This window comes from Mirounga leonina, unplaced genomic scaffold, assembly GCF_011800145.1.
Source record: "Mirounga leonina isolate KUSES-001 unplaced genomic scaffold, KU_Mleo_1.0 Mir_115, whole genome shotgun sequence".
NCBI lineage: Eukaryota > Metazoa > Chordata > Mammalia > Carnivora > Phocidae > Mirounga > Mirounga leonina.
Genome location: NW_023270268.1, coordinates 49,205,566 through 49,226,342, shown reverse-complemented (window position 1 = coordinate 49,226,342; position 20,777 = coordinate 49,205,566). Strand labels below are relative to the sequence as shown.

Here is a 20,777-nt window from a genome sequence, read left to right as displayed (position 1 = left end):
TGGCAGTGATTGGCTGTATTTCTTTATCTCTATCTCTGCTTCATTCTGCTAGTATCTGTACAGGATAAATCCCTGGTATTATGATTGTAAGGTCAAAATGCATGTTTCTTTTAAATTTGGATAAATATTGCCAAATTGATTCAAATAATGTCACCTAATTTATAGCACCAATTTATGATCTTATTATCAGGCCCACAACTTCATCCATAATGGTTTTTAATAATATTAAAATTGGTGCTTATTAGGTAGACTATTATTTTGCCTTGACTTTAAACTTTTTTTTTTTTTTAAGATTTTATTTATTTATTGACATAGACACAGTGAGAGAGGGGACCCAAGCAGGGGGAGTGGGAGAGGGAGAAGCAGGCTTCCTGCTGAGCAGGGAGCCTGATGCGGGGCTTGATCCTAGGACCCTGGGATCGTGACCTGAGCCGAAGGCAGACGCTTAACGACTGAGCCATCCAGGCGCCCCGACTTTAAACTTTTAACTACGAGTAATATTAAGCATTTTATAAGGGTCATTTCTTCTGTGAATTGTCTTTTTATATTTTTTTTGCCTATTTTTATTTATTTATTTTTTTAAGATTTTATTTATTTATTTGAGACAGAGAGAATGAGAGACAGAGAGCATGAGAGGGAGGAGGGTCAGAGGGAGAAGCAGACTCCCTGCTGAGCAGGGAGCCCGATGCGGGACTCGATCCCGGGACTCCAGGACCATGACCTGAGCCGAAGGCAGTCGCTTAACCAACTGAGCCACCCAGGCGCCCTTTTTTTTTGCCTATTTTTAATTGGGTTATTTGTTTTCTTTTTCTTACTGACTTGCAGGAACCGTTTATATCATAGATATTAGTCCTTTATGCATTATGTGTCTTTGCAAATATTTTCTTCTAGTCTGTTGCTTATTTTGAATTTTGTTTATGATTTACATAGGTATTTTTATATGTCGTTAAATCTATCATCCTTTTCCATTAGGACTTCTGTCCTTTGTTTACATTGTTGGAGGTGTGGAGTCCTTACTCTGGAAGAGCTTCTAGGAGGACAGACTTTGTTATATGGCATTGCTTATGTGTTAAAAACTGTGTAGTCTGTCGTGGCCGACATACATGCTCTGTATTTTCGTTGACCTACCAATGTCATGTATGATTCTCCCAGCAACCTATGCTTCTGACAGTGAGGTGGCTATTGGGTGATCATCATTTTTCCTATCCACCTCTTACTTTTTTCCCTGGACTACAGCTCTTCCTTCTCTTTTGTCTTATCTTTCTTGTCTCTTTTTCACCATCGAAATTGTTGTTTCCAGTTGCTTCTTCTTGCCACTGCCACTGTTGTGCTTAATATTTCCTACTCTCTTGACCTGTCCCTAACATTCCCACTGTCCTCCGTGACATTTTTTCTGTCCCTTGTCATTTCTTGTATGCTTCCCAAGATTAACTTGAAATACTCCACTGACTATAGGGTAATTGTGGCACTTCTCAACTCTTTATTCTTGCTTGGTAGTCAGCCGCGCACTGCTAGAGATGGATATGACTGCTCATATTCACATACATGTGCGTGTGTTAGTGTGTGCAATTCTTTCTGAATGGAGAGAGACTCGAGAATTCTTGTATCCAGACAGTTATGGTTTTAATGCTGGCCTCTTTTCTGGGATTGACTATTTAGAAGACTTTATAGCACATCTGCTCTGATTATATATGCCAACTTTGCTTCAAAGAAGCTTTCAGTTTTTTTTTCTTCTTCCATTTTTAGACTTTTCTATTTAAAAAAATGATTTAAGATCTATAGTGCAGTGATTTGGGATAGCAACTCCAATCAAAATTGCTAATAGGCTGTGTGAATGCTCTCAGTTACTCAGTGCTGTTTATGTGGTATTAAATGTAAAAAAACAGAAGCTTATGATATTAGGACCAGGGTTTGGATAAGGACAAATGTCTTTTGTAAAATAAACCTGAGAGGATTTTCCCAGGGATTTTCTTTACCACATAGAGATCTATTTTTATGTGTTTTTTTTTAGCATGGATTTTTTTTCCCCCCACAAAAACACCTGCCCCAGAAATAAGTTGTCTGCTTTAAATGCCATACAACTTGATTTCCAACAGGCTGTGGCCAGAAGGCGCCAGGCCTGCTTTAGCTCAGAAGGTGGTCTCAGAAACCTCCTGACAGGCCATTGGCCTGAGAGCAACAAAGGCTTGGAGGGAGGGACACTTTGTTTTCTAGATAAATGTGATCTCTTGTTCCATTTTCTGTTATTTGACTCTTTGATGGAGAGCCTCTTAGGACCTCAGTGCACCAGATTAGGACAGTTTGCATGAAATCAGTTAAGCTTTTTTGTGTTTTTTTTTTTTTTTTTTTTTTTGCTGTTTTTGACCAAAAAAAGAATCAATTCCATTAATCAATAGTTTGTGAAGGAAATAGGGGCTTGAGAATTGGGTACTACTAGGGGTATATGAATTTGTTGGAGGACAGAATAGACTTTCTCTCTCTCTTTTTTTTTAAAGATTTTATTTATTTATTTGACAGAGAGAGACACAGCGAGAGAGGGAACACAAGCAGGGAGAGTGGGGGAGGGAGAAGCAGGCTTCCCGCGGAGCAGGGAGCCCGATGCGGGGCTCCATCCCAGGACCCTGGGATTATGACCTGAGCCGAATGCAGACGCTTAACGACTGAGCCACCCAGGCGCCCCTAGACTTTCTCTTTTAAAATGCAGTTAAATGCAGGAGGTAGGCAGAAAGTGTGTACAGTGACTTTAAGAAATGAATGAGACAATAACCCCCTCAACAAATACTTGCTCTGTGTAGCGCACCGTGGAGATGTTTTCTTCAAGTTTTGGATGGGGGTGTGGGTGAGGTCAGATAAAATGCTGATTGGTCATTAAGGCCCCAAACTGAGAAAACATCTCTGTGCTATTCAGCAGCTCTCTACCAGTTATAACAGACCGGAAATTGTGAGGTACTCAGCAGCTGCCAAGGACACAAGAGGTTATAGAGAAACAGCTGTGAATGATTATTTGAATTTCAGAATTTCGTATCTTTTAACCCTTGCTTTCATTGGGAAATTTCCTATTTTATCAGGAGGGGGTGAAACCCTGTGCTGCTGTCCTAATAGGGAACTGAACAGAAGTCTTTCCTTCTTTCATTTAAGTGACTGAATTAAGGCCCAGTGCCGTGCCTGGGAAACTGGCCCCCATGGACCACGTGCTGAACAGTGAGCGGTGATGGTGCCCAGGGCTGTGGTCTCCAAACTTAAATGGGCCTCAGAAATACTGGGAAGAGCTTTTAAAATGCAGATTCTCAAGAAACAAGGATTTCTGGAGGTGTGGTCTAGGAGTCTGAATGTAAAGAAGGGCAAGACTGGGGACCAGTTGCCGTCTTAGGGGAAGTAGGATTTGCCTTAGGAGCACATCCAAATTCTGTCTCCTAATAGCCATGTACACTTCCATTTTGACCTAGCCACCAATCAGAGAATAGGCAAGCACTTTGAAATTAATGTGTGATATTATAAACTTTTTATTCTTTTTAACATATCTGGTAGAAATACTTTTATGCTCTGCCAAGACAGTGCTTGTAGAACTAAGAGAAAATATCTTGCTGGCTTTGGGGAAGGTTAAGTCTTACTCCTGAAGCTGAATAAACTGCTCTTGCCCAGTGTCACCCAAGAAACAGCTAGGAAGATTAGGAGTAAGAAATAAGAAACTGGCTTTCTAGTTACTAAGAACAAGAATTGGAATCTAATATTTTATATTTATTTATTTATACAAGATTTTATTTTAAAGTAACCTCCATACCCATTGTGGGGTTTGAACTCACAACCCCCAGATCAAGATTCGCATGCTCTACCACTGAACCAGCTGGGCACCCCTAGAGTCTTAATTTTTTAATGTGGCTAACAGAGTATTTATAATTCTTTTAAAATAATTTCAGCTACCATTTATGCATTCTTTTTTATTTTATTTTATTTTATTTTATTATTTTTTAAAGATTTTATTTATTTATTCATGAGAGATAGAGAGAGAGAGAGAGGCAGAGGCAGAGGGAGAAGCAGGCTCCCCGCAGAGCAGGGAGCCCGATGCGGGACTCAATCCCAGGACCCTGGGATCATGAGCCGAGCTGAAGGCAGACGCTTAACCAACTGAGCCACCCAGGCGTCCCGCATTTATACATTCTAAGTGGGGAGGAAAAATGTACACAGACCTAGAACAAGAACAATTGAAAAAAAATGTACCAAGTGTTCTTATTATGATCTTCAGGGGCCAGGCTTAAATTTTGTCTCCTCTGGAGTTCATCCCCACCCACCCCCTACCTCCTTAGTCCTTATTGTCCTTATATTTTATATCCCACTCCTTATTTTATTGTTAATTTTTACATACTATTTGCCAGTCTTATCATTACCATAACATAGTATCACCATGATACATGAAGTTTCTAGAAGCTAGACCTGGTATATTATAGACTCCTAGTATTTGGTAGAAGGGGTCTTAGGAGCCAGCAAACCTAATTCCTTATTTCTATAGAGCAGAACGTTGGAATCAAGACTGCTAAAAAAGCTTACCAGCGATGAGCCAGTTAGGGGCCTGGACAGGACCTGAAGGCAGCCACTCCATGCGGTGAAATGGAACCTAATTCCTTATTTCTATAGAGCAGAACGTTGGAATCAAGACTGCTAAAAAAACCTTACCAGCGATGAGCCAGTTAGGGGCCTGGACAGGACCTGAAGGCAGACATTCCACGCGGTGAAATGGAGAGAGAGCTGCCCTGGAAAATCTGCGCACCTGGTTTCAAGGCTTGTCTCTGCCATTTACTAGCTTTATTATCTCCGACAAGTTCTTCACTTCTCTGTTTTCATTCACTCTACAATGAGGGGCATTTAATTATCTCTACTTCACAGAGATATTTAGAGGAATAATTGAGATAACACGTCAGTAGTCTTATCTCTGGATTCCCAGTAGAGTCCCTGGGAAGATGAAGCCAACAAACTAACAAAAAACCCCCAGATGTTCAACCCTTTTCCCAGGGATGGTGACTTAATTGGTATGTGGTAGGGCTTTGTGCTCAACACTTCTAAGAAGGTCCTCAGTGATTTTGATGTACATACAGCTAGGGTGGAGAACCACGAGAGAGCCTTGTTAGATGGCAATATTCCCTGTAAGTAAAGGCCAGTATTTACTATGGCTTAGGAATTTTGCTTCCACATATCCAGTACCATGTCATCTCACTGAATAAATGATGGAACAAAATTTTTAGTCTTTTATATGTGTGTATTTTATAACCGTATTGTGGAATGGTGAAGACACTGCCATTCCTTATGTTGAGGCAGAACACTCTTTACATATTAGATAGAACTAAATTTAGAATTTTAAAATTAATTTATATTCCCCTCCCCCATGGAGTAACATTAAACAACAAAATCCTATTGTTATGAATTCTGTCTTGTATTTCATTTGTTTCCCTGGGCTAATGATTATGGAGCAGAAACAGTTGTCGAATGCAAAATAGGTCTCATTAAAAAAGAGAATGTTATGTGGAAGGCTTTAACAAAAAAGAAAAGGTTCTGACATTTAAGAGTGACTGATAAATTCCTTTCACCCTTTCTTTGATCTAAATCCCTCATACATATCTATCAACTTTGCAAACATATTGACTATGTGTACATAAGGTTTGCAAACAAGTTCCAGAATGTTACCGCTAACCAATTAGTTTCTAAAAACCTTTCAAATAATCTTATTTATTCCACAAGAGTGATTTAAGCATTGGAAAGAAAAATCAATGAACTCTGCATTGTTTGCCCTTTACTGGGAAGAATTGTGACTTAGTAAGAGTGGAACACTCCATGTTGTTTGTAAGCACATTTATTCATAAGCTGGTATGATTGGACTTTGAGGCTCAACCACTGGCAAGGAAGAGCTTTTCAAGTGAAGCCATCCCCTGTGAAGAGCGCTTATATTTTCTTTCTTTCTTTTTTTTTTTAAGATGTTATTTATTTATTTGACAGAGAGAGACAGGGAGAGAGGGAGCACAAGCAGGGGGAGTGGGAGAGGGAGAAGCAGGCTTCCTGTTGAGCAGGGAGCCCGACGCGGGGCTCGATCCCAGGACTCTGGGATCATGACCTGAGCCGAAGGCAGACGCTTAACGACTGAGCCACCCAGGCACCCCGAGCAGTTATATTTTCTATACAGATCATTTTAAAAATTCATGTCTCTGGTAAGATACCCAGATGTTAATCAGTTTTTTTTTTCTTTAAAGTTATTCTGAGAAGCTTTTGGATGAACTAGAATTTTGTATTCTTGAAAGATAAAATAATACTTATGAAAGCTAGATCAGCTCTTTTATAGACTTGCAGAACTGAGAGGAAAATGTATTTTTGGGTTGAGGGTGGTGGGATATTCAGAGATACTCTGTGACCTTCAGAAGTGCACACAGCCAGTTAGTGACAGAGTGTCCCCCTCTCCTTCCGCTCCTGGACCTGAGCCCTGACCGCCATCCGGGGGCACGGCCCATCAATGACACGCCTCAGTACTTCCTGTGTCATGGGGCCCAAAATATGTTTCCCTCTTCTTCTGCTCTGATGATTTAGGAAATCTCCCTTTCCTTCCTTCGAGAGAAATATTATCTGCATTATTTGGCACTTTTTCCACATAGAAATGGAATTGTTTTCAGAAGCTAATCCCTTTCTGTCACTCAGATTTACTCTACTCTGTGGACGCTGGCAAGAAATCAATTCACATTTTTCATGTACCTTTTGCTGAAACATTCTCTTGCAGAGGATCTGGGCTTTTTTTTTTTTTTTTTTTTTTTCGGTCTGCTAATGCACAGTTTGGTGATCACTGTCCCAAAATAGATGTGTTTACAGAAGTGCGCAAGTGATATTCTTGTATGGCCTTAACACAGGCCTGGTTGGGGCCCTGTATGTGAGAAGGTGTCTTGGGGTGACATTTAGAGCAGAGAATGAGCGGGGCCCCAGCTTTGCTTATTACTGCTGGAGGTGATATTGCTTCTTGGCCTTTTAAAAAACAGAGCTAGGAAATATATGCGGGTGTTTGTGTGTGTGTATACACATATGCATACATACCCATGCAAATATATATACACAAGTACTTATATATGTATGTGTATGTTTCTGTTTGCTTTCTGTATTTGTTTCCCCCCCTTCTCATTCTTACTGACCTAATTTTAATTTTGAACATGTAGGATACGAAGAGAAGTCACTCCCTTATCCCTTTTACTTGATTTTCTCCCACTCTTGAGAGTAACCAGCTACATTGTTGTCTGGGTTATCCTTCTTGTGTTTCTTTTTGTAAAGATAAGTATTTGTATCTCTAAAAATTTCCCAAGCTGTTCTTACACAAAAGTAGCATACTATAGATATATGCTTATTTATACTTTGCCTTTTTCACTTACTAATATCTTGTAGAAATTAACCCATATCAGTGTATAGAGGGCTTTTTTATTACCTTGTACAGTTATATAGTAGTCTACTGCATGTAGGTATATATTATTTTATTCAACCAGTTTCCTATTCAGGATCATTTTTACCCTAAATGGCAGAGGAAGAGTTTAATGTGAACCTAATGTTAAGAGTTTAATGGGGGGGTGGGGGAAGAGAAGACAAAAAACAGATAAACACAATCATCATAAGAACCTCAAAAATATGCTGAGTGAAAGAAGCCAGAAACACAGGACCGCAGATTGTAAGATTTTCATTTATGTGAAATATCTAGAGAAGACCCATCCACAGAGACAGCAGGTTAATGGTTGTCTAGGGCTGTGGGTAAATGGGGAATGAAGGCAAATGGGCATGAGGTTTCTTCTTGGGGGTGATGGAGATGTTCTAAAATAGGATCAGCTCACAACTCTGTAGATATACTAAAGTCATTAAATTGTACATTTAAAACAGGTATATTTTAATGTATATAAATTGTACCTCAATAAAGCAGTTAAAAAATTAGCATGAGGTGGTATGTTAGACATTCCTAGAATATGATGACTTCTAATTCCAGCATGGCTTGAAGAGTTAAACTCTCTTAGATGTCATATATACTTAGTGGAAATGTTGGGAATCTCTCCTCCAATGATATATAATCTCTTATACCTCAAATCAGAAGTTGCTGGTTTTGTTTTGTTTTGTTTTTACAGCATTTTCTGCTTGAGGGTTTTAGTGAACCGATAACCCCTAAGGACATTTACTTATTTTAAACTGACTGTGACAGAAATTGATTTAATACTTTTTTTTTTAAGATTTTATTTATTTATTTGACAGAGAGAGACACAGCGAGAGAGGGAACACAAGAAGGGGAGTGGGAGAGGGAGAAGCAGGCTTCCCGCCGAGCAGGGAGCCCGATGCGGGGCTCGATCCCAGGACCCCGGGATCATGACCTGAGCCGAAGGCAGGCGCTTAACGGCTGAGCCACCCAGGTGCCCCTGATTTAATACTTTTAAAGAATTGAATTCTAAAGGACCTTGTAGACCACTTTGTCATTACGTCTTTCATTTTACAGATAAAACTGTTAAGAGTTTTAAAACTCTAATTATGTAATAAAGTTAGAAATACAGTCTTCTACTCATCTGTTCTGCTCTTTAAATATTTATGCTATTCTGTTAGGCAGCCATTAAAATGATAATTATTAAGACTGTGTAGAAACATGGAAAGCTGTTTATTATACAAATGAAAAAAAGCAGCGTGCCAAATGACCTAAATTCATGATTGCAACCAGTATGTCAATTTTGTGTACATATTGAGGCCTGGAGCATAATAGACAAAAACACTATGTGTGTTCTGGGTGTTTCTCTTTTAATATTCCTGAATGTGGCTGCATTATATCAAAATAAACTTCTTTTCTAAAAATATTAAGGCTACCATAGAAAGAATGTGGAAACAAAGGGATGGTGCTTATGTTGGTAGCTACCTAAATTTGTGGCCTGCATTTGCAGACTTTCCCAGACACCTTCCAGCACCGGGAATGTGTGTGATAAGGTTGTATCATTCTAAGCTCCTGGAACTCTTCCCTTGTTTACCTGACCCTGGAAGTCTTCCTTTGCTCCCTTGTTTCTCGTCCTATTTTATGGAATCTACAGATCTGGCATGGTTGAAGAATGACTTCTATGTGGGTGGTAACTACTGTTATCTATCTCTACAGAAGGCAGAACATAAAGAAATTGGCTTAAGCTAACACTTCGTGGTTTAGATGACATTGGAAGAATATTTCGTCTCCAGCATTGAATGAGTTACAAAGAATGACTGAGGGTGTTCCTTCTCTGGTTAGCTTTACAACTCAATGGATTGTCTACAGTGAAGTCTGAGGAATGGAGAAGTACATTAGGGAGTCTCTCAAGACTCCCTCGGACTTGATTTTTCAATTTGACTCTAACTAAATGGCTTTTCCATGTGATAAGAAGCATAAAGGAGCTACCTAAGCAATTTAAGCAGTACACTGTTTCAGAGCCTAGCTCTGCCAAATACATTTGGATCATATATACCTGTTTACTGCAGTGGGTGAAACTGGAGTCTTAGCCCACAGCTGAGTTGGTGGGATAAATGTGAAGCTAGTGAATTTTAATATATTATATAAATGCCCTTCCTCATTGAGGGATTGGATCCTACTTTCTAAAATATTTGGGTTTCTCTGAATGATGATTTTGCTAAATGGTAGATGGTATTTATTAGCTCAAATAACTGATTACACTTTTATATCATTGTGCTTTTTCTGTTAAAGTGTTGAGATATTATGGCCATAGCAGTTCCATTTTAGGTTAAAAAAGGGGGGGTACCGTGAAAAGGAAAGCGAAAGAAGGGGCAGTGTGAACAAAGCAGAGGACACTATGTCATATGTATAGGCAGTGCTTGCTGTTAGGTCTTTGATAGTATAGTTAATTCAGTTTTCCACTCTGGTTTAAACAATTTATTTTATTCTCTCTTCCCAAAGAGACATCTTCCTGAATTATGGTTGGTTGTTTTTTTTTAAAATTTTAATCCCACCAGTCCTTTGCTCAGAAATGTCTGGTGAATCTCTCATGCCAATGGATTAAGATCTTATTCTACCAACATCCCTGACTTCCTACAGCCTAGTTTTATCCAGCCCTTGGAATCTTATGTCCCATCATTTTTCTTTTGAGTCACTCTTCCAAATTTGGAGACCCATTGTTCCCTATTCTCTGAGCATACCTCTACACTTTCCTGTCCCCAGGCATCCAATACTATGTTATTATCACACTTCTCCTCGTTCTAGCCTACTGTATTCTCCTTTCTCTATGGAATCCCATAGTATTTTTGTCTTTACTTTTGACTTGGCATTTATTTTTTTTAAGTTTTCAAAAATAAAACCATAATAGTAGCTACCATTTATAGTGTTTATGATATGCCAGGCACTGTTTTCAGTACTTTACATGAATTGATTCATTCAGTCCTCAACAACATTTCTAGATTGTTATCCTTCTTTTATAGATAAGGAAGTGGAGGCACACAGGGACTAGGTAATTGCCCAAGGTCATACAGCTAGTTAAGTGGCAGATCTGGAATTCGTCCCAGGCTGTCTAGATTCAGACTCTGTGTTCTTGACCACAGCTCTAAGCTACCATTAATAAATTATCTTTCTAGATGTTTTATTGTCTTAAAGTTAACCTCTTTAAGTCAAAGACAAAGTCTCCTTGTTCTCTGCTTTGTGCCTGAAACAAGGAGTTGCTCTGTGAACATCTGTTTTTTGATATGACCTATTATTATTATATATATTTTTAATTATTATTTTTTGAAGATTTTTAATTTTAAGTAATCTCTATGCCCAATGTGGGGCTTGAACTTATAACCCTGAGATCAAGAGTCACATGTTCTACCAACTGAGCCAGCCAGGAGCCCTGATGTGACCTATTATTATCAGTGGTCAGTCAAGTTCTCAGGTTTTTCTAGGAGTTTTGGCTTTATTGGTTTGACTTGATGATTTTATCCCGATACACTGACACTCTGTTCTCTAATTACTGGTGTGAGATGGTCAATGTGGCTGCCAAGAATTCAAATCTGGGGCTTTTGTTACCTGAACGAATGGTGCTCAGTAGTGGGTGACTACTAATGTGTGCGAAACCAAATCTCAAATTTTGCTCTGTGCTTTGAAGTAAATATTTTAAGTTTGTGTGTTTGTTTTCTTCATCACTATTTTTATTACTTTTGGATTTTTGATATGTCAGATAAAATGAGAAAGAGCAACCTATACTTCACTTTCCTTGCAATATCAAATCCTAAAACCATACTTAATTTTATGCAGTTCCTCCTTGATTTCTTTGGTGAAGAAAAAGCTCTTCATGCAGAGAAGAGTGAAAGTTGGTTATGTTGAAGTTACTTTTAGCGAGTACCCTGCACGTATAATGTTAAGCTTTAAGATCACATTATCTCTCCTGGTAAAGACAGATACATAGTCAAAAAAGCTGAAGTCTCATGTTGTTGGAGTTTATTTTTTGTGTTTCTTTTATCTGTTTCTAATGGCATACCATTTGATAAGATAGGTACTCAAAGCCAGATGTTTCTCGTGCTCCAGTGGTTATATATGTGCCTGTGTATTGGTTAGTGAAATAAACCCTATCTCTGGCTAATATAATAAGAAAGTATTTGGAAGAGTATTGAATAACTTGCAGAATCAAGGGGAAAATGTCAGCCTCAAGGATATCCGTAACAACTATGGAATCTCAGGGTGCCCAGGCAGGAGCATCTCTTAAGTTTTGGCCATTGAAATGCTCAGTTCTGTTTCCTTTCCATGCTCAGCTCAGGATTTGTGTTCTTTGGAAGGGAGTCAGATTTGCTCTTAGCTTAAGTCAATCAGGTGCCCATTTCTTAGTTGGTGTGATTGATAGGCCATCAAAAACACATGAAGTGGAAAAGGAGTATTTCCAGTTACTGAAGAAGGGGAAACGGGAAACACCGACAGATGCCCGCTTCTAACAAGGTTCATCTCAAAGCAGAGAGAATTTAAATGATAGTTTTAACTTGGACAATGAGAGATTTGGACATTACCTGGATTAAATCACTAAGTTATTCTAGGTGGAAAATCTTCGCAGTTTATTTCATTAAGCAACAAGTGTTTTATGTTGAATTGCAAAAAAGTGATTTTTTTTCTGATCACATTTTAAAAATATTTATTTTCATGTTTAAATTTTTTAAAAAGATTTTTTATTTATTTATCAGAGAGAGAGAGAGAGCACAAGCAGGGGGAGCGGCAGGCAGAGGGAGAAGCAGACTCCCCACTGAGCAGGGAGCCCGATGTGGAGCTCCATCCCAGGACCCTGGGATCATGATCTGAGCCGAAGGCAGACGCTTAACTGACTGAGCCACCCAGGCGTCCCTAAATATTTTCATATTTATTCTGTTTTCAAATATATACAAAAATATAATAATATGAACCCATAAGTAACCATTATCCAACTTCAAAAATTGTTAACATTTTGTCAATCTTGTTTTTGTTGATTGCATTTGAAAGAATTATCATAAGATGTTTTTACAACTGACTATATAAAAACTCACAATATTTACTATGAAGCCTGAGAAATGCTTTATGAACATAAATCCAAGCATCAAACGATCAATCTCAAGCCAAAAAGTATGTTGCCAGTTAGAACAAAAGATGGCCCTGATTAATGCAGTGTTTATCAGGAAGTAAAATTTTATTTCAATCACGAAGGCTTTTTACTGGCTTAAGACTGGTGAATCAATGCCTCAATGACTCTTTCCAGATCACCTTTCCCAACTTTGTCTTCTGGTCCTTGGAATCTTTGGGGGTGAATCCGAGGTTTCATTTGACAGTAATTTTTCTGAACACCAGTCTGTGTGTGTACTGTGTAACAGCTGAATGTGTTCTAATCTCTTTTGCAGTTGAAAGATGCATGAGCGTGATGCAGTCCGGGACACAGATGATCAAACTGAAACGTGGGACCAAAGGGCTAGTCCGGCTCTTTTACCTGGATGAGCATCGGACCCGCCTCCGATGGAGACCCTCTAGGAAGAGTGAGAAGGCAAAAAGTAAGACCAACCTTTGAATTCTTTGCTTGACTTGATATAGTAACACATGGGTTATATTTGCTGGGCTCTCTGGAAGTTTCAGATCTATGAAACTTTGATATTTTTGTAAGTTTTGGGGTCAGTTGCTAAAGGATGAGGACAGACTGAATAAGTAATGACCATTTTTGCCTTTTTAATTCCTTGGGAATTTTAATCCATAAAAGTTTTCTTGTCCATGAATGCTGTAAATGTTAACATTTCCCTTGTGGTGGAGACATGGTATCTGTTTTTAGTTGGGATATGAGGTTTTATAGCCTGAGGCCTTTTATTTATTTATTTTTTTAATAAAAGGTGAAGGGTATTATAAATCTAATGGACTTAAAAGCGTATTGCCATATTCTGAGCACAGGTAACTGATTAGTGAGTTAACTTTTAACGATATCAAGCAAAAGAGCTTTGATCTGACCCCTACTTAAAGCCTCTCTCCCACACCTTGTACCTTCAGCACCAAGGTGGTGTTGGGTCCTGTGTAATGGCTCTCTCATCTCCTTCCTTCCTGTTTTCTTAGGAACCTCCCTGGTCTAGGGTCTCTTCACCTATCTGGCCTATTGAAAAGTCTCCTAACCAGTCTCTATTTTGCTAGTTTCTTCTGCTTTTGTCTGTTAAGATGCTTTCATCTTCAAGTAGCAGAAGACTTTGACTAAATTAGACTTACATGAAAAATAAATGTATCATCTCACATAACAAGAGACTCAGAGATTGGCAGGTCCAGGTGTGGGACATTGAGGCTTTAGTTCTGTTTTCCTCAGGGCTCGGCTCTCTCCCTTGTGTTGGCCCTGTAGTCAAGGCAGCAGTAACATGGTGCTTCCTTTTTAGGAGAGAGGAACCCCTTTCCAGAATTTTCTCTCAAAGCAGACTGCCCCATGTCTCCTTGGTTAGAACTGAGATATATTCCCATACCTAAATCAATCATAAGAGATAGGAATGGGGCCACCTCAATGGCTTAGACGTACCAAACTTTTCCTGGGCTGGGCCTCAGCTCATTTCTCTGTGATTCATGTGGGGAATGAGTTGATACCAGAAGAAAATCACGACTTTGCTACGAAGGCAGAGTGGAGGAGATGATGTATAGAGGCAATCAATGAGATTGCAGCACTTCTGATTCACGCTTAAAAACAAGCAAGCAAACAAATAAAAAAGTACTATTCTAATCGAAGTAATCATCCCTGCTAGTGCTGTTCTGATCCAAATCTGCAGTGTTGTTTCATTACCTAAATGATGCTCATCTCTGGTCTCTTATTCGAGGCTCTCTGTGATCCAGCCTCTACCTACCTTTCCAACTTTATCTCCTACCACTCTCTCTCTTGAGCTTTCCAGTCTAGCATAAGTGGCCTATTTAACGTCCCTGGAGTGGACCTCATGTTTCTGTATCTTATGCTTTTTCTTCTGGGATACCACCTTATTCCTCTCTACCTCTCTAAGCCCTGCTCGACCTTTACCATCCTGGCTTTCTTTCTGGAGATGCCAGTCACATTTAGTTATGCTACTCAGTTACCACCAAATGTTTTTCTCCTTCCAATTTTTAACTGTTGTCTTTATGCATAACTCCGAAGTTGGTTCCAGGTCTTTGTATGTTTTCCCTGTGCAAATATGTAAACTATAAATTTGATATATTCATAGTCTCCTTTTCTACCAGTCTTTTTGCCCTGATGTGTATATCGCTCTTCCTATCATAAATTTGAACATGTCCTGACTCAGTGCCTGGGAAGGCACTGTCCAGGCTGCCCAGGAAGGTAAAGTAGTATGTGGAGAAGGTTCCTAGCAGGAAATGACAGGGCTTGTCTTTCACATTTGAACTTAATACCACAATTCACAGACAGTGAATTTGTTCATGCTTATTTTTTTTTTTTAGATTTATTTATTTATTTGAGAGAGAGAGAGAGAGAGTGTGCGAATGTGGGAAGCAGCAGAGGGAGAGGATCTTCAAGCAGACTTCCTGCTAAGTGCGGAGCCCAGTGCGGGGCTCGATCATATGACCCATGAGATCGTGACCTGAGCCGAGACCAAGAGTCAGGTGCTCAACCGACTGAGCCACCCAGGCATCCCTGTTCATGCTTATTTTTAGAATTTAAGATGATTTTGCCATTTTTTTCTAAATCCATTATACATATCTTCACCTGCCATGTAACTGTGTGTTTTACTTTCCTCACAGTACTTATTGACTCCATTTACAAAGTCACCGAAGGTCGGCAGTCTGAAATATTCCACAGACAAGCTGAAGGGCACTTTGATCCCAGCTGCTGCTTCACCATCTACCATGGTAACCACATGGAGTCTCTGGATCTCATCACGTCCAACCCTGAGGAGGCGCGCACCTGGATCACAGGCCTCAAGTACCTGATGGCCGGCATCAGTGATGAAGATTCCCTTGCCAAGCGACAGAGGACCCATGACCAATATCCTCCCTAGAATGTTAATTTTGAGCTCTGTGTGTGTCTGTGTGTGTATTAGACTGTGTTTTATTTTTTCCTATAATTTTGAGGCTTAAAGCTGCTTTCCTTTCTTTCCCTTTCTTTACCCCTAACACCTTTCTGCCCCCTCCTCCCTCTCACCCCAGGTAGATGAATGCATAGAACATATAGAAACAAACTTGCATGAACTCAGGAGCAGGCTTCTCCGGAGGAGACTGAATTTAGCTCCACAATCTGAGAGGTCTCCAAATGTAGCCTAAAGTTTCCTAAGAGAGATGAGGTAGCTGGGCAGGTGTTTATTTGGATTAGAGAAAATCCTGCTTTGTGATCAAATCAGTTTAGTTTAACAAGTACTTTTTGAGTTCTAATTACATATGAGGTATTAAGCTCCTTCCTGCTTTTTCTCTCTCTCTTTAATTTACAGTTTGGAAACTGATGGATATGGAAGGGGAAGTTGTTTTTTACTTCATACCATTTACCTTCTCTGAATTGTTCAAGAAACTAGGGACTCATCGGAGTCTCCTTGATTAGGCCCATTCTTGAGGTCCTGTAGTAATGACAAGATAATTAGTTAACATGCTTGGTCTGAAGGCACCTCTTCTGCTGGTATTGAGTGGCTCATGGGATATGGCCTTTGTGGCCTCAACTTCCTTATCTGTAAAGTGAAGGCAATAGAGTTGTTGACTGCTTTGGTTCCCTTTTTCCCTTTTTTTTTTTTTTTTTAAAGATTTTATTTGTTTATTTATTTTTGAAAGAGAAAGAGAGAGCACAAGCAGGGGGAACAGCAAGCAGAGGGAGAAGCAGACTCCCCGCTGAGCAGGGAGCCCGACGCGGGGCTCAATCCCAGGACCCTGAGATCGTGACCTGAGCTGAAGGCAGACGCTTAACCGACTGAACCACCCAGGCACCCCCTTTCTCACATTTTGAATGGTCTTAAAATACACGTGCCCCTGTCTATGAAGGAAATAGGACTACTTCCTTGCTGTCATTGGAATGTGTGCCCTAATTTTTTCCCCCAGAGTGGTGATAAATTTGTGCTGCTCTACTTATAATTCCTCACCCAGGGTATTGTTTGAGCAGAGTGGAAATATTCAGCCCATGAAAGGAATTTTGACAGTGTGAAGGTCTGAGCTGATGAGCCATGATGCTTTCATCAATATTCACAGCATGCAGATAAATGCATCTGGGATTCATAAGTGAACAGAACACAAACATTGAAACTAACTTTCTGTGCTTTATTCTGTTAATTTAGTTCTTAACTCCTTAACATTTGGTAAAAAACAAAAATACTGAATAAAATTGCTTTCTGGTATAAGCCGTGGACCTGTACTAACAGTGTCCTGAACTAAAGGAATATTCATTTTTCATGAACAGGAGATGTGAGATGGGGCAGTTCTTGGGCTGGTTGATCAGTGGCTCAGTGATGTCTTCGGAGACCCAGCTTCTGCCAGGCTCAGCCTGTCGGTGTGGTCCTTCAGCGGCTGCCCCTTCGTCAGACAGAGGTATAGCTGCTTCGGGTAGCAGCTCCAAACGCAGCCCTGTTTAGAGGGGTCATAGTTTCTTCTCACAAACCTTTTTTTAAGAGCAAAGTAAATGCCCCCCCCCCCCCCCCCCCCAGCCCAAGACTAAATCTCATCATTGGCCAGAATTGCTGTTAGAGGCCCATTCCTAAACCAGTCTTCAGCAAGATAAAGCAAGTAACATAATTGGAGCTCAGACTCTTGCACTCTTAAAAACTGAAAGGGTTTTTGTTTATGTGGGTTTCATCTATTGATATTAGAAATTAAATCTGAGGGGCGCCTGGGTGGCTCAGTTGGTTAAGCGACTGCCTTCGGCTCAGGTCATGATCCTGGAGTCCCGGGATCGAGTCCCGCATCGGGCTCCCTGCTCGGCAGGGAGTCTGCTCCCTCTGACCCTCCTCCCTCTCATGCTCTCTGTCTGTCATTCTCTCTGTCTCAAATAAATAAATAAAATCTTTAAAAAAAAAAAAAAAGAAATTAAATCTGAGAATTAAAAAAATACTCATTAATTCACTTAAAATTATAAACTATTACATGTTAACATATTTTTATGAAAACTTTTTCAAAACGAATTAGTGACAAAAAGTAGTGTTGCTTTCCTCTTTTGCAAGTCTCTTTAATATCTAGCTGAATAGAACACATATATTTTCCTACCTGCTTCTGCATTCAATCTGTATGTTGTATTGTTTTGGTAGAAATATGTGAGGAAAATTTAGCCTGACACAGATAAATGGTTGGAAAAGGGGGGCGGGGAACCTCATGGTTATGGGGATGCTTTGGATTATACTTTGGGGATGGCTGTACTAAGGCCAATCAAGATTCACCTTCTGCCTCCATTGGAGCATGTTTGTTTTTTTTTTTAATTTTTAATTTTTTATTAACATATAATGTATTATTTGTTTCAGGGCTATAGGTCTGTGATTCATCAGTCTTATACAATTCACAGCGCTCGCCATAGCACATACCCTCCCCAATGTCCATCACCCAGCCACCCCATTCCTCCCACCCCCCTCCACTCCAGCAACCCTCAGTTTGTTTCCTGAGATTAAGAGTCTCTTATGGTTTGTCTTCCTCTCTGGTTTAATCTTGTTTCATTTTTTCCTCCCTTCCCCTATGATCCTCTGGAATATTATGCAACCCTCAAAAAAATGAAATCTTGCCATTTACAATGACATGGATAGAACTAGAGGGTATTATGCTAAGGAAATAAGTCAATCAGAGAAAGACATGTATCATATAATCTCACTGATATGAGGAATTTGAGGAAATTGGAGCACATGGTTCTTGCATACCTGAACAAAACCGAGGTTTTTCAACAAGGAAGAAGGAAGGTAAATGGCTGGAGGGGAAGACAAGCAATTCTAGAAGTTGCTATCCTCACCCAGTTAACTAGGACAAGTTCGCAATGTTCCAGAGCTTTTAGCCACTTACATAAATGCCTCTCATAAGCCCTGCAGTAGACCAGTAAGAGCAATGGGCACTTTGTTGTTTTTTCTAACTGGTGGCAACATTTACCCCTTTATTAGATCTTCTAGTTACGTGAGCAGTGCATGCTCATTGCAGTAAGCCAAAGAATACAGAGCTACATAAAGAAAAGATCAGTCATCTTTATCCCTGTCTATGAATTTTGCACCTTCTCCTCCAAGGTTACTGATGTTAACAATTTGATACACACCCAGTTGGGTTGTCTGTTTTTCTGTTGTTGAGTTTTAAGAGTTTGTTATAATTCCTTATTAGTTACATGATTTGCAAATGTTTTCTTTCATTCTGTTGGTCTTTGTACCTTATTGATGGTGTCCTCGGTGCCCAGTATTTTGGAGTTTTCATGAAGTCCAATTTGTCTGTTTTTTCTTTGTCACCCCGTGCTTTAGTGTCATCCCAAGAAATCCTTGCCAGATCCCATGCTGTGAAGATTTTATTCTGTTTTCTGTTAAGAGTTTCACTGTTTTAGGTCTTACATGTATGTCCTTGATCCATTTGAATTAATTTTTATGGATGGTATTAGGTAATGATCCAACTTCATTCTTGTACATGTCAATATCCAAGCTTTCCAGGCCCATTTGTGGAAAAAAACTGTCTTTTTTTTAATTAAATGGTCTTGGCGGCCTTGTCAAAAATCATTTGACCATAGGTGTGAGGGTTTATTTCTGGGCTATTTTGTTCTATTGGTTTATATGTTTGTCTTCACGCTAATACAACACTGTTTTGATTACTGTAGCTTCAAGGTAAATTTTGAAATCAGGAAGTGTGAGTCTTCCAATTCTGTTCTTTTTCAAGATGGTTTGGCTAATCAGAGTTCCTTGATATTCTATATGAATTTTAGGATGGATTTTTTCTATTTCTGCAGAAAACGTCACTGGGATTTGGATAGAAATTGCATTGAATCTGTAAATTGGTTTGGGTAGTATTGACATTTTAACTAAATTGTCTTCCAGTCCATGAACATGGATTCCATTTAGTTATGTCTTCTTTAATTTCTTTCAGCAACGCTTTGTAGTTTTCACTGTGCAAGTTTTTGACCTCCTTTATTAATTCCTAAGTATTTTGTTATTTTGATGAGATTGTAAATGGAATTGTTTCTGTAATTCCTTCTCAGATTGTTAATGTTCATATATGGAAATGCAGCCAATTTCTGTGTGTTGACTTTGTGTCCTGCTACTTTGCTGAATTCATTTATTCTAACAGCTTTTTTATGGAGTTTTCAAGGTTTTCTATATATAAGATCATATCATCTGCAAATATAATTTTACTTCTTTCTGACTTAGATGCCTTTTCCTTCCTTCCTCCCTCCCTCCCTCCCTCCCTCCCTTCCTTCCTTCCTTCCTTCCTTCCTTCCTTCCTTCCTTCCTTCCTTCCTTCCTTCCTTCCTTCCTTCCTTCTTTCCTTCCTAATTGCTCTGGCTAAGACTTAGCACTGTGTTGAATCAAAGGGGTCAAAGCTGGCACCCTTGCCTTGTTCCTGATTATAGAGGAAAAGCTTTTAGTCTTTCACTATCGAATATGATATTTATTGTTTTTTTCATATGTATCTTTTATTATGTTGAGGTAGTTTTCTTTTATTCCTGTTGTGTTGAGTGCTTTTATCATGAAAAGGTGTTGAATTTTGTCAAATGCTTTTCTGCATCAATTGAGATGATCATGTGGGTTTTTTTTCCTTTCATTATGTTGATGTTGATCTATTTTCATATGTTGAACCATCAGTATATTCCAGGAATAAATCCCACTTGGTCACGTGTATAATTCCTTTAATATACTGCTGAATTTTATTTGCAAGTATCTTGTTGAGGATTTTGCACTACTGTTCATTGGCCTGTATATATTTTTTTTCTTGTGGTATCTTTGTCTGCGTTTGGTATCAGGGTAATGCTGGCCTCATAGAATGAGCTAGGAAATGTTCCCTCTTCAATTTTTTGAGAAGGTTTGGTGTTAGTTCTTTTAATGTTTAGTAGAATTCAGCGGAGCTATCAAGTTCAAGTATCAAATATCGAGTTTTCTTTGTTAAAAGATTTTTGGTTACTGATTGAAGCTCCTTACTGGTTATAGATCTAGTCACATTTTATTTTCTTTGTGATTTAGTCTCTGTAGGTTTTGTGTTTCTAGGATTTGTCCATTTCATTTAGGTTATCCACTTTGTTAGCATGCAATTTTTCATAGTACTCTCTTAAAATCCTTTTTATTTCTATAGAATTGGTAGTAATGTCCTCACTTTTGTTTCTGATTTTAGTAATTTGAATCTTTTCTCTTTTTTTGTTAATCCAGCTAGCTAAAGGTTTGCTAATGCTGTTGATCTTTTCAAAGAGCCTACTTCTGGTTTCATTGAT

At 39.1% G+C, this 20,777-nt stretch overlaps 1 protein-coding gene across 3 annotated transcripts in view; it reads left to right on the top strand.

The window, feature by feature from the left end:
- PLCH1 (phospholipase C eta 1) overlaps positions 1-20,777 on the top strand; it is a 174,856-nt gene that overhangs the window by 74,848 nt on the left and 79,231 nt on the right. For all 3 annotated transcript variants that reach the window (XM_034997536.1, XM_034997531.1, XM_034997524.1), the window contains exons 2-3: positions 12,841-12,987; positions 15,179-15,422. In XM_034997536.1, coding sequence (XP_034853427.1) covers positions 12,841-12,987; positions 15,179-15,422 — 391 coding nt within the window. The remainder of the gene's footprint in view (positions 1-12,840; positions 12,988-15,178; positions 15,423-20,777) is intronic.